Source organism: Scophthalmus maximus, chromosome 21, assembly GCF_022379125.1.
Source record: "Scophthalmus maximus strain ysfricsl-2021 chromosome 21, ASM2237912v1, whole genome shotgun sequence".
NCBI lineage: Eukaryota > Metazoa > Chordata > Actinopteri > Pleuronectiformes > Scophthalmidae > Scophthalmus > Scophthalmus maximus.
Genome location: NC_061535.1, coordinates 10,210,908 through 10,224,673, shown reverse-complemented (window position 1 = coordinate 10,224,673; position 13,766 = coordinate 10,210,908). Strand labels below are relative to the sequence as shown.

Below are 13,766 nucleotides of genomic sequence, written 5' to 3'. Positions count from 1 at the left end.
ATATCTGTCATCCTCAGTTGCAAGACTACTATATCAGTGCAGCAATGTTAATATTTAACCCAAATGAAATTCAGACACAAAAATGTATCTGTAAAAAGTGAATTTGTGCCACTTGTTCATACCATGTATTACAGTTGTTCTCAATGACAGTCCCTGGTCGGTACGTCTTGTCTTCTTGCACACAGGGGCACATGGCGACGGGCACACACTGGCTCTGGTGGTCCTGCACTAATCCTGGTGGACACTGGCAACCTGGAACACACATCCTAAGGCCAATTCCACCGCCGTCATCGCAGCTCCAGCTCTGTCGCAGGTCTGAACAGGAGCCCCCGCATGCACGACCACACTCCTGGTACACCTGACCCCCTGAACACTGGACCGCTGGGGAAAGAGGAGAAGGAGGAGAGGTTCGGAAAAAGGCAAATAAGTTTGATACGGTTTGTGATTATTGCTTTAATTGTTAAAGCCTAAAGGTGTCGAGGGTTTCTCCGTCACCACTTAGCCAATGGCCTTCCTACTTACGGCAGAAGGTGTGGTTGCGCCACTGGACCGCGACGCCTTCCTGAGCACATTGCCGTGCGTAGGCAGTGAGGACTGTGCAGTGACAGGCCTTCTGTGGAGTGCAGCCACAAACCTCTGACAGACAAAGACGGAAATATGGCTCCCTCTCCACCACGTCATGACACCCCTACAAGATTACAGAGGGAGGCGCCGGTGTGAATAGAAGAGAGGCAGACAGGTGAAGATGAACTCCGTCGCGAGGTAGCGGGAGATGTAACAGGCTCTGTATACACCACCTGAAAGACAGGGCTGTGAATGATGGAGCACACTGTCTCTGCATAGGATCTCCTCTGGGTGTATGTGGTGCAGGGGTCGGGTGGAGCCCCTTCAGGCAGAGTACAGCGCTCTGATGTAAATTTCCCGGCAAAGGATGACACGCTGTTCTCCACGTCTCCTTCTGGGGTGGTGAAATCATCATGCTGGCTCCAGGTCAGCGTTCCACATAGGCCACGCACCTTGAAGAGAAATGTAATACACATTGTTGTGTCATTGTTATTCTGTTGTTATTGTACAACTTCAATTTGTTTCATTTGGGGGACCCACAATAGAGAGTAAACCACATGGAATGTGAAGGTCACCTTGTTTGCAAACCCAGGCTGCAATGTGATGAGGGCTAAGGGTCCATCCAGATACCAGAGTAGCTGGGCTCCAAAAGTCTGGACGAGGAGGAACGACGAGGAGGCCCTGCGCACAACCAGGTCTCCTGTCACCACAGGCAAGGCCTCTCTCTGGCCATTCAACATCACCGTACCTGGAAGCAACAACACCAACCGTAAACTGAAGAGTTCCCACGGTAGACATGGTGGAACTCTGAGCCATTAACATCTAGCCGAGAGGTGAGTGTACGAGCATTTACATCCAAAATTTCTAATCTCTTACATGAGTTTTCAACAATTACCTAATAACTAATAATACGCTGTATCAGGTCAGTGTTTAATGAACTCACCAGTGTCTGTGATAGTGACTGTGGTGCGGAGTGCTGTGACTGACATCTCCCTCAGACAACCCAGGCCTCCTCCCCCTCCTCCCCCTCCTCCTCCTGCAGTACACTCGCCACAGCGCACCTTCACCACAAGCTTCCTGTCAACAAAGTCCTGAACACACAAAAAAGCAGAGGTGGCTACCATGCACACAACTGACCATTTCAGTCATAGTTTATCCGACTGTGTACAATTTGTAGCTCACCTCCACAGCAGTGAAGTGACAGTCTCCACCCTGAAGTGAGTACCTCTTTTTGTCAAAGGTGGTCACCTGCAGCGCCCCCATCAGGCTGCACTGGCCAGCACACTTCTCCCCCGTACACTGCCACTGGCCTGCTCGGCAGACACTGGAAGGATTAAAAGATGAAACAGACAAAGTTAAAAATAAAGGTAAAGGAGGCTTAGGAAACGACCAAACACACACACACACACACACACACACACACACACACACACAGATTTCACCCGCACCAGCTGTTGCATCTCTGCTGTATCCTGTCCCCCGACTGGTAGGTGCGTCTGCGATGGAAACAAGGACAATCGTCTCTTTTTAGACAGAGTCCTTGGTGAACGTAGAGGCCCGGCGGACACTCGCAGCCCCCCACACACTCCTCCCTGCACTGGCCGACGGCTGCAGCCGGCCCCGGGGGTTGGGGAGATGCGCAGCTGGGGGGACAGGAGGACACACAGTCCGAAAACAACTGGCCTCTGGGACAGACACGACCTGAAGGGACAGAGAAGATAGAAAGAAAAAAGAAGTGAAGGACAGCACTGTTTTTTTTTTATGTTTTATCATCAGGTACACTACATTCTCTTGTCATTAAAAGAAAACCTTGATTGCTTATAGTTCATAGATAAATACGCCTTAGTTGTCCCAAAGGAGGTTTTTTTTTGTCATTCTACAAATCAACACATTACACTGCATTTTAGTTACAAAGTACAAAATCTTGTCATTACCACAGAGTGTGGCTGTTCTCCATACGATGATGACGTGTTGTTGGGCACACTCCCGGGCGTAGCTGGCCAGCGTGTCACACACCGCCCCATCCCTCTCTTTGGGTGGCAGGCTGCAGTACAGGTAAAGACAGGTGTCGACGTATGCTGCTGGGTCCAACTGAAAGACACACACTCAACACTGTCAGCCGCAGACCTGCATGGATTAGCATGCAAAAGTTCTTATGATGCAAGTACTACAGTCTCTGATGTTAGAAGTATGCTAATCCTGGGCATAGTGGCTTTAAATGGCAGAGATGCAGTGCATTGATTATAGGCTTCTGAGAGTCGGAGGGTAAGTATGAATTATTGTTTGTGAATAGACAAGAGATAGGACAGATGTTACAATTCATGTCCTATGGCTCTAAAAGTTAATATTTGGTAAATGATCTACTTTTATGGCTGTTTTGTCTTACAGCGCATTGGACAGGCTTGGCTGTCAAAGAAACTTGATCAGAGGAGCAAATGGTTTTCACGCCATGGGACAAGTATCCGGGGTGTCTCACCCGGGGGTGGCAGTGTGTGAAGGGGTTTTCCAGCAGTCGGTGACACACGGATTCTGCCTGCTTGCGCAGAGCGGCGTCCCCTGAGACATCGCAGCTGTGACCAAGCTCTGCCGCATCGCTGCAGTCCTACAGGAAGCATGTGGAGGGACACAATAACCATTTACCTATTGCCATTTCTTTTTAAATACAGTGTCACAGTATTTTAGAACTTGAACCATTTATCTCCATATCACAAGTATCTCATGTGACTTACAAAGAAATATAATCATTGTTGCCAAAAAGAAGGGGGAAACAATTAAGAATATTCAGTGCATTACTTCATTCTGCTGATCAGGAACTTTCCATGAGTTCCCGAAGCTGGCAGCGAACTGGGACACAGCTCCACCCATAGTGGTAAAGTCATCTATGATCAGAAAAGGGAAATACATTATCACATCTGGACTTGGTTGTAGATGATAACTGAAGATGTTTCTCCTGTAATCAAAGTGGCTTGTGACTGTCTGGTGGGGAGACCTGGGTATTTAACCTCGGTGTGGTCATTATCAAGGCTGTTGATGTCCAAAGCTGTAAGAAATGCACATATCTCTACAGGGGTGGACTAAGACAATATTTAAGGCCAGGAATTCGACTCCTCGTGCTCATCGTCAGTCAGCTATTATTGTTGGCAAACTGAAAATTGTAAGACAACCTTGGATAATAAAGTATTAGGGAATTGATTGTAAAAGTCCTGTGCTTGACACATTTATCCACCACAACCCGTCCTGTCCCCGATGTGATCATGGGGTGTGTGAGCTGGTGTGTGAGCTGGTGTTTAACGCGCGTTTCACTCACCATCAGCGTTGTTGTTGTAGACTCCACAGAGCCCCCTAGTGGCTGCCAGGTGCTCGGCGGTCACCGTCAGGTAGACGGTATTCGCCAGGTCAAACTTCACTCTCACACCCAGGCCACTCTCCACAAACACAAAGTCGCCCAGCCAATGGACACTCACTCCTGTACAAAGAAGAAGAAACTATTGTTGTTTTGTTTTGGAAGGTGTTTTGGGAAGTGTTGCTGATCACCATCCATCCATCCATAAAGTCCTGTTATGAGAGAGAAAAGCCTCATCTGAACTGGAAGGATCTTGGATTCATGAGTCCTTTTGTAATAAACCTGGGTATGTTGTGGAGGAGATATAATAGTTGTGGGAGAAATATCATCCTTATATTTGTTCTAGTTTTGGTTTTCCTTTGGGTAATAATATCAGACGAGAAATTAAACTAAGAGAGTTCTGTAGTGACAACTAATGAAAACAGTTTACCATTTTGGAAAAGAGGTTCTCCGTTGGCGACGGGAAGGTTGTTCAGAGTTAAGTTCCTGTGACGAACTGAGACCAAATCTAGACCCAGCATCATCCGCAAAGCCTGAATAGAACAGCCACAGATACACTTTATTCACACTGTTCTATTGCACAATGGCAAATCATAATCAGAGTCTGAAGGCTCCAATAATGCTGCTTTCATCCACTCCAACATACCTTACTGCAGTCTCCTCTCCCATCACAGACCGTGCTGGTGTAGACTGCCCATGTGCCGTCAGTAGATGAGGCCAGCAGGTAAGTGCAGGTGCCCTGGAAGTGGAAGTGCTTCCTGTCAAAAGTGCGGTAGTGGGCTCCACCCCAGGACATGCAGGTGGCCGAGCCCTGAGGCACCCTGGTGCTACCCAGAAGGCCGCTACGTACAAGTGGGGAGGACTGGGCGTCTGGAGAATCAATCGGGAGAGAGGAGGGAGAAGTGGCACTGTGTGTGAGATTCATGTTGAACCTTATGGGTACTTAGGTAGTTAGGTCTTCCGTGTGTGCATACTGTACATGCATGTATGTTTTCTGACCAGGAAGGAGAGTGTAGGTGCAAGACAAGCAGGTCTGATCAGAGGCATTTCTCCAGGTCAGTCCCCACTGGCTGCCGCAGCACTGCTCCATGGGCATGAGGGAGGAGTTGTGGATTCCAGGGAAATCCGCACAACTCCACGTGGAGTAACACTGACCGCGCACACCCGCACCTGGGAGCAGGGCAACAGACAGACGACAGAGAAAATCTATGTAATATACGTTTAGGGCATAAAATAAATATGCAAAAATATATTGATATCATTTTGTTCTGCAGCTTATGTCAGTTTGCTTTTAATGTTATATTATTGTAATATTAACAAATCTGCATTTGGTAAATAATGAGTCTTACTTCATTTGTTAAGGAAGTATGAGACATGCATAATGTATATGGATCTGATCGGCTGGTTTCTTGTCCTCACCCTCAGAGCAGCGCGGGCCGCCCCAGCCCTCGCAGCACACCCTCACTGTCTTGTTCACCATCTGGCTCTCCATCTCCGGAGGTCTGAGGTGGACAGACACGTCGTCAGGTGACAAAGTTAGCATGTCGAGCAGGAGTCACTGTTGAAGCGACAAGGACAGGAGCCCTCACCACATTCCCGCCACAACCTATTTGCCCCTTTTACACAGAGATCCAGATATATGGCTTTCGAGAAGACACCTCATTATTTGGCTTTGGCTTGTTTTCACAAGCCTATTGCACCAGTGTGTGATTTTAAATATCTCTGGTATACTAATTTTGAATTGTAGAAAACCCCTTTTTGAATAGACAATTACCCAACAGTTCACTTACTTGTACAAGAAGCAGGAGGCCTTGGGCCCCTGTTGTTTGTAGTACAGGGCAATGCCGTCATCCCCTCCATGCTTGACGCGCATCCTGTCCACATCCAGCCTCCAGTCCTGGGTGTTGTACTGATACACCTCAGAACAGCTCACCTCGAGCTGTAGACGCGGGGACAGGACTCGCTCCACTCTCTCCTCCACCAAATGTTCACACCAATGTCTGGAATATGATACACAGGTTTAATTTCCTCCGTGTACAAGTTTGCACGAAGACACTCGCACTTGGCTCCAGGTCCTTAATTCCACGGTTAAGATTGAATCTAATTCATGCGTGAATTGAGGTCCTGTACTGAAATCAGTGCTAAGATAGGATCAGTTACCATGTAGTAATGTAATGATAACAGATACAAATCCCTTATAAAGTACATCTTATTCAGAGGTACTTGCACATGACTCAAGATGCTGAAATTCTTAAATTCAGTTCAAAACAAAAACCAGAGCACACTGGGAAACCGTAACCATTATATTATTATATATATCATGAGTTCTTTATTTTAGATATCTACTGTAGCAAGTATTTATAATGAAATTAAGTTGGTCAGTGAAATAAATTAACAATGATTCTTGGAGAAACATAATGTTAACATTAATTGAACATTGCTTTAAGCATGAAAATGATTTTCTTAACTGTCTTTCTCACCTTTCTCGTTGCCCCTCCTTAATACCCTGTTACTGTCTAAAAATATGCTTAAGCCTGCTCTTACTGGTCTCAATCATACTCACCCCATTCCCATCACTGTCTGAAGTCCAAGAAGAGTCAGTAGTAGTGTCTCCATGGTTCTCCACCGAATATTTAAGCTTAAATTTCCTGTAAAGAAGTCCATATGCAAATCCATATACAATCCATATGAACCGATCGGACCGATCCAGATTGAATTCCTTGAAATCAGATATGTTTGTTAAAAGCTTTCTGCTATAATCCTTACCTTTGAAGTGCTTTTGGTAAATCTTTGGATTTTTTTCACCACAAAATGTCCTTCGCTTGTTAATTAATATTTAAAAAAAAAAAAAAGTATGTGCAGTGTAATCTATTTTCTGTCACCCCTTCTTTATTTCTGTCCAGCAGTATGCGATACAGTCCACAATGAGGTGATGATTTGCCTTATGGGGGAGCAGGACCCAAGATCTTGGGTTTTAAATGCGGGGGGTGACTCATGGGACGTACAGTGGCATCTGAACCGGCTGTCATTGGACATGCGTGGGCAATGTCCCAGCTGGACGAGCAGGCATTGGCCACCAGACCCGTGACGGACACCTCCTTTGACCTCAGCCAGTCAAACATTACAGGACGCCGTAGGTGACCACGGGGGTGGTGGAGCCTCGGCCGCAGAATAAAGAGGTGTTTGTCAGAGTCTAATCCTGTAAAGAGACACTTTTCGGGAAAGGATGATGGGGGCATTTATTCAATGAAGCGTTTCAACAGACGTGGGGACTGAGGGCTTTTAGACTCACCACTCTCCCAAGTCTGACCCTCCGACCCCCGAGTGAGCAGGCTCAAACACAGCTGTCACCAGCGGAGTACACTTTAGATTGAGCTGAGTGAAGAGGACGGAGAAGCTACTGTCACAAGATATTTTCTGCTTAAATAGTATAAGCAATGCACTGTGTCATAATTGACTTGTTCACATTTCCTCCTTGTAGGCCAGAGCTAACTTTCCATTGCAGCCTTGGAGTCCAGTGTGTCAGTGTGTTAAAGTATATCTTTTCCCACCAGAAAGTATGATATCAGCAAAGAAATTGATTTGACTTAATTTGAAAAAGGCAATTTCTACCAGGAACTGAAAATATCTGTTACCTATTTTGAATCCTATTTGAAGAATGCCTACCACATCAGACCATATCAAAATGTTGAAATCCCCAGGAATCTATTCTCTGGCGTCTTCTTTTCAACTTCCACATGCTCCTGTCAACTCTTATTATAGAAAAAATGATTAAACAGACATTACACTAAATTCAGTACACTTCACCTTCAGTTAAAAAAAGAAGTGTTTTTGGAGCCGAACAATAATTCTGTTAGCTTCAATCTCTAATGTTAAAACAAACCAAGCAAGATATCATGATGTTGTCATTAAATTTGGAGTACTAATAAACCCACACTACTACATTCAACTTTGGACTGAACTGTGGATAATAAAACTAAACATAAAGAAGCATCATTCAGTTTTTATGCGCTAAAAAAAATTCCCATGAAACCTCCACTCTAACTAAATGTGTTTAAATGTGCTTTTTGGTTTCCTATGTCTTTTTATATTGCCATGTGTTGTTTTTTTCCCCTAATGCCCACTTTAAATGCCCCTTTATTGCACCGGTACAAAGTGCTAAACAAATGAACCTCCCTTGCTCTGAGCAAGATTAATGATTTAAAACCAAAATCTGTTATTTCATAATATTTACGACCCTCTGTTGGCCAATCAGTTTCCGTCACGGCTAAGCAAGTAGGTTAAGCAGAGCACTGAACGGTGCATTGGGAGAGTTTTTTCCAACAGCTGACACGGGAGGACGAGACTGACCCCGACACGATTTACAAAGCACCTGAAGCAAGTGGATGACGACAGGTACAGTGTTGTATTTCTTAATTTCTAATACAGAGCTGTTACGGTTTTTAAACGAGGCACTGAACTTCTCGATGTATCACAGCAATATTACATATAGCTGATGCAATATGTACTATTATAAGAATGATACTAAATCATTTTCTAAATAATTCTGAAGAATCTGACATATTACACTGAAATTACACTTGTAGACGTGCAGCATAAACGGTGCAGGTGAAGTGAGAGTAGGGAGGGACAGCGTGTTGTAGCAGTGGCTGATATCTGTTGTTTGTGTTCCTGTGGAGAGACGGAGAAAAGAGTGATATGATAGAAACAAATAGAGAAAGGGAAACGAGGAAGAACAGCATATTTAGCTGTGAAAAATAAAAATAATTAAAAAGGGTGGGCCAATCACCAATCTGCAGGAGAGATAGTGCTGTAGTTTTTGATTCTTTAGCTTATTAGAGGGGGCGACTGTAAGCAACAGAACATATTTGACTCAACCGACCAAATTTGGATTTAAATAAGTAGAAACGAAGCTCTTTTTCTGAAATTCACTCAATATATTCAGTGTGTCGATTTTATCTATTAAAATAACTCTGGGTATTCTTTTCCCTTCATATTACAGCCATGAGGCTCCTCTGTCTGCTGCAGTTGGCCTGTTTGGCTGGTTATGTTGCTGCCAGTTCAAGAGACTGGGCCCACCACGGTGCCCCCATGTATGCCGACCTCACAGTTCGCGAGATGAAAGCTGTACGAGAATACCTGCATGGCATTCCACAACTGAAGCTCACCAACGCTCGTAGCAGGACGCTGGAGAAGAACAGCATCCTTCTGATGGAACTCCATTTGCCAAGGAAGCACGAAGCCCTGAGAGCGCTGGACCGTGGACAGGCCAAACCCCCACGTCAAGCCCGTGTCGTCGTCCAGTTCGGGAACCAGGCCATGCCCAACATCACCGAGTACATTGTCAGTCCTCTGCCATCCCCAAATACTCATGAAGTCAAGACCTTCAAGGGGGCTAGGCCTGTCCGCTTTGAGTCGAGGCCCATTACTGCTGCAGAGTACGAACACATCATTGACATCCTTAAAAAGATTACAACCACAGTTCACAAGCTCCTGTTTGAGACCACAGGTGGGTTTTCCTTCACCAACTGCTCTGACCGCTGCCTGACGTTCTCTGACATTGCCCCGCGTGGTTTGGGTCCAGGCGAGAGGAGATCCTGGATCATGTTGCAGAAGTTTGTGGAGGGTTATTTCATCCACCCGGTCGGGTTTGAGGTACTGATCAACCACCAGAGCCTGGACCCAGCAGAGTGGAGCGTTGAAAAGGTGTGGTACAACAGCATGTACTTTGACAGTCTTGAGGAACTGGTAGAAAAATATGAATCAGGAGGTGTGGAGAAGGTCAAACTGCCTGCCCATGACGACGACGACCTCTACTCCACCTACATCCCCCGGGGTCACAGCAACACTCCCACTAATATCCATGGACCAAAGCTCGTGGAACCCCAGGGGCCTCGCTATCACATTGACCGCAACTTTGTCGAATATGCTGGATGGTCTTTTGCCTACCGAGTGCGCTCATCTGCTGGGCCTCAGGTATTTGACCTACGTTTCAATGGGGAAAGGATTGCCTATGAGATCAGCCTCCAAGAAGCGATTGCCTTCTATTCTGGCGATACTCCTGCCGCCATGCAAACAAAGTATATAGATGCCGGCTGGGCAATGGGCGCCTCAACCTTTGAGCTAGCACCTGGAATCGACTGTCCAGAAATTGCCACCTTTGTTGACCTTTACCACTACTTTGACACAGACAAACCTGTGCACCACAAAAACGCACTCTGTATTTTTGAGATGACCACCGCCATGCCTCTGAGGAGGCATTTCAACTCCAACTTCAAGGGAGGATACAACTTCTACGGGGGGCTGGAAAACACGGTGCTGGTGCTGCGGACGACCTCGACGGTTTACAACTATGATTACATCTGGGACTTCATCTTCTACCAGAATGGAGTGATGGAGGTAAAAGTCAGCGCCACTGGATACATCCATGCCACTTTCTTTACACCTAACGGACTTCACTATGGTGCCAAGGTGTACAACTACGCGCTGGGTAACTTGCACACACATCTCATCCATTACAAAGTGGATCTTGATATTGCTGGTGAGTATTCCAAAAATTCTTTGTTTGCCATTGACCATCTGTATTTTTTTATTTCAAAGCTTCATGATCAGGTTACATACTGCACATATTGACATACTCTAAAGCCGATATTCTTGTTGGGTGGTGGGGTTGGGAAACAAACACGTTACCCAGTATTTATCCAAATGTATACAGTTTATCAATATCACTACATGGTGTAAATAGTTTGTTTTTGAAACTGTAAAGACAGTGAAACAAAGACCACACAGGGACAAAGCTTTCATCGCGTCTTTTATTAATACCTGTCCAGATAAAATGACTGTCTGGACTTTACCCCACCATAAAGCAGACTTGGCCTATCAAGTGTGTGCAACTGTTCTGTTGAAATGTGTGCTGAAATCAATAACTTAATCTTACAAAACCTGTCTGTCACTTCTGCTACTTTTAAAAGCGCATTCAAGCCACTCTTGTCAAAAGAAGGTAAATGAGTTGTGTCTCAACAGGCTGCTCACACTTTGACATCTAACTTCTCTTGACAATTCTCTGTTGTTGATGCGATGCAGGTCGGGAGAACAGCTTTGAGTCGATGGACCTGAAATACGTCAACTTCACAAATCCCTGGAGCCCGAGCAACTTCGTCGTCCAGTCCAAACTCCACAGGACAGAGCACAAGACCGAGCGATCTGCGGCTTTCCGCTTTGGCAAGAAGTTCCCCCGCTATGCGCACTTTTTCAACCCCAATGAGAAAAATAAATGGGGGCAGCAGAGGGGTTACCGAATTCAGTTCAACTCACATGGCCACAGTGTCCTTCCAAGAGGATGGAGAGAGGAAAATGGCATCAGTTGGTCGAGGTAATGAAATATTCTACCACTATGTTGCTAGAAAAAATGATATTCAAACCCAGTGCGACATGTTTTGATGGTTGCCACCATTCCAACTGTCCAAATTCATTCGCATTGGCTACCTTAAGACGCATTGAGATCTCCAGTGGAATTTAGTTTCTGTGTATTGGAGCAAAGTTTGCACACATAACATCACTTATTTGCAATGATAAACCCCACAGAGGATCGGTGGGGTTGAAGAGCTTAATCTCTGGACTAGGAGTGAGGCTATAAATCAGCTCAAAGTAGAGTTATGGTTTGGGACTCAGTAGAGGTGCAGCCAGCAGTCGCCATTGATTTATCAAAGTATAAAGTGTTTGCAAACAAAAAATGTAGCTTTTAAATATGCAAATACCTGCCTTCTATCTATATATTCAGAATGACAGGTAATATAACAAAACTGATCGATGAGCCGTTTCTCTGCAGGTATCCTCTGGCTGTGACTCGTCATAAAGATAGTGAAGCCACCAGCAGCAGCATTTACACCCAGAACGATCCCTGGGAACCGGCCGTGTCCTTTGAGGACTACATCCGCAACAATGAAGACATAGTCAACCAGGTACAGCAGTGAACATTCAATTTAGATGTATATTACACATTTCCACAGTGTGCATATAAGGTGACAGTTTGTGGACAGTTGTATTGTGTAAACTGTTTATGGAAGCCAAGACAGACATGAGATCAATGTGAGTGTTCTTGTTCTAACAAAGAGGATGAAATCAATGTTTTCCAAAATGTCAATGTTATCATGGCAACTCACGCCTGTTGACATTTTCATCTGTTTGCACTTTTAAATGGATAAAAACCACCCGTTCTGTGTCCCATTCAGAACAGTCGACTGTAATGTTTGCTTCCCTGTGTGCAGGACCTCGTCGCCTGGGTGACGGTCGGCTTCCTGCATGTGCCTCACTCAGAAGACATCCCCAACACAGCGACGCCTGGCAACGCAGTGGGCTTCTTCCTCCGCCCCTTCAATTTCTTCGATGAAGACCCTTCGCTGTCATCCCAAAGCACCGTCATTGTCCGGCCGGGCCGGGACGGCAAACCCAAGGTGCAGAGATGGACACCTGAGGGCATAGGTCACTGTGTGACGAACAAGCCCTTCTTTTACAATGGCACATATGCAGGAGTCTAGAGGGGGTTTTGCAAATGTATTTTTTCAGTTGGCAAAATTGCACTATGAGGATCTTAGATGAATAAAAATCACTTAGTAATACATATAGTCAGATTTATTCTTAGTCATGTATTGCAATGTGAAAAAGAGGATTTCTTCAATATTTAGATTTTGACACAACAAATTTCATGTAAAAAAAGAAAGAAGACAATTTTAAAAAGGAAAATGTTTTGGTTTTTTTTACTGTTTTTTCATAAATTATGCTTGTCATCAATGATCAGGTATAACTTCAAACCATATTTTCGAATAAGATGATTTACTGCGGACTGCTCACGTTGCACTAACATTTTAAATCACAATTTCTTTTACACATTACTTGACATAGCCACACATGTAACCAGGCAGGGATTGTCTTGGGTCTATTTTTTTTTCGGGGGGGGGGGGGGGTGAGAACTCCAGTAATCCCATGCCTGGTCTCCGTGGCTGAGGTTTAGCAGCAGCAAGCATCCAGGATGCAGGATGCTCCGTATCCGCCCCACTGGATGTAGACTGCTGCCCCTCAGCAGGCAGCGATCGTCCCCCGGGGGGAATGTTTTTGCTGCACAGACAACAGGCCTAACTGAGCAAACAGCCTGATTCCGGATCCTTCCCCACAAATAGCCCAGATACCACCTGGCGGCGCCGTCGCCCCTGGAAACCTATCTTTACATACAATGACACAGAATTTACAGAATATCAACAGCACATGCAACGGCTTTGTCCTTTGCGCACACATTCCTGACATAGCTATGCCACTCACACCGAAGAATTCTATTAAGTGACCCCAAAAAATCTAACTGTTTGGATCATATTGTATATTTTTGATATTATTAGGTCTGTATTAAGCACTGTATAATAAACACAATTTGTCTGCCGGCAAACTTAATAAAGCTTCCATGGCGATAGATGGATTTTGGTAAAGTCGGTTTGTGTGAAGGGTAAACACGTGTTTTTGGAGAGGGGGGGGAAAGAATCCGGCCAGCCACTCTCGTCACAGTCTAGGAACTCTTTTTTATAGGTGTGTGCCAATGTTTTACAGTGCACAGTATAAAAGAGGGGTAGTATGAGAGCTATGCATGCATTAGTGAATGGACGTTCGAGGAGGGGCACAAAAAGACAATGTGAATTTGCTAACAAGCATTCCTATAGCAATATCCATAGCAATGATAGTCTTAATGTTACAGCTATAGGACAGTACTGAACATAACAGTGTCTTCACTGTGTGGAGAAGTTTTACATGTCAAAAAATAACATCTAAACAGTTAGATATTTTTATTTCACTCTTTCTGCTTTGCCCATAAAGC

At 45.1% G+C, this 13,766-nt stretch overlaps 2 protein-coding genes across 2 annotated transcripts in view; one reads left to right on the top strand and one right to left on the bottom strand.

Moving 5' to 3' along the window:
* Positions 1-3,429, bottom strand: part of sspo (SCO-spondin) — a 52,828-nt gene extending 49,399 nt beyond the window's left edge. Inside the window, exons 1-10 of the mRNA XM_047329981.1 lie at positions 3,358-3,429; positions 3,041-3,166; positions 2,499-2,655; positions 2,013-2,265; positions 1,747-1,888; positions 1,508-1,655; positions 1,140-1,312; positions 798-1,016; positions 523-688; positions 123-381 (exon numbers count right to left, since the gene is read on the bottom strand). Of these exons, the coding sequence (XP_047185937.1) occupies positions 123-381; positions 523-688; positions 798-1,016; positions 1,140-1,312; positions 1,508-1,655; positions 1,747-1,888; positions 2,013-2,265; positions 2,499-2,655; positions 3,041-3,166; positions 3,358-3,429 (1,715 nt within the window). The remainder of the gene's footprint in view (positions 1-122; positions 382-522; positions 689-797; positions 1,017-1,139; positions 1,313-1,507; positions 1,656-1,746; positions 1,889-2,012; positions 2,266-2,498; positions 2,656-3,040; positions 3,167-3,357) is intronic.
* A 4,718-nt stretch (positions 3,430-8,147) lies between these two features.
* On the top strand, positions 8,148-13,369 carry aoc1 (amine oxidase copper containing 1). Its single transcript, XM_035619662.2, has 5 exons — positions 8,148-8,302; positions 8,910-10,448; positions 10,991-11,279; positions 11,736-11,868; positions 12,175-13,369. Exons 1-5 carry the CDS (start codon positions 8,293-8,295, stop codon positions 12,442-12,444), a joined length of 2,241 nt encoding a protein of 746 aa, XP_035475555.1. The 5' UTR covers positions 8,148-8,292; the 3' UTR covers positions 12,445-13,369.
* Positions 13,370-13,766: the final 397 nt, after the last annotated feature.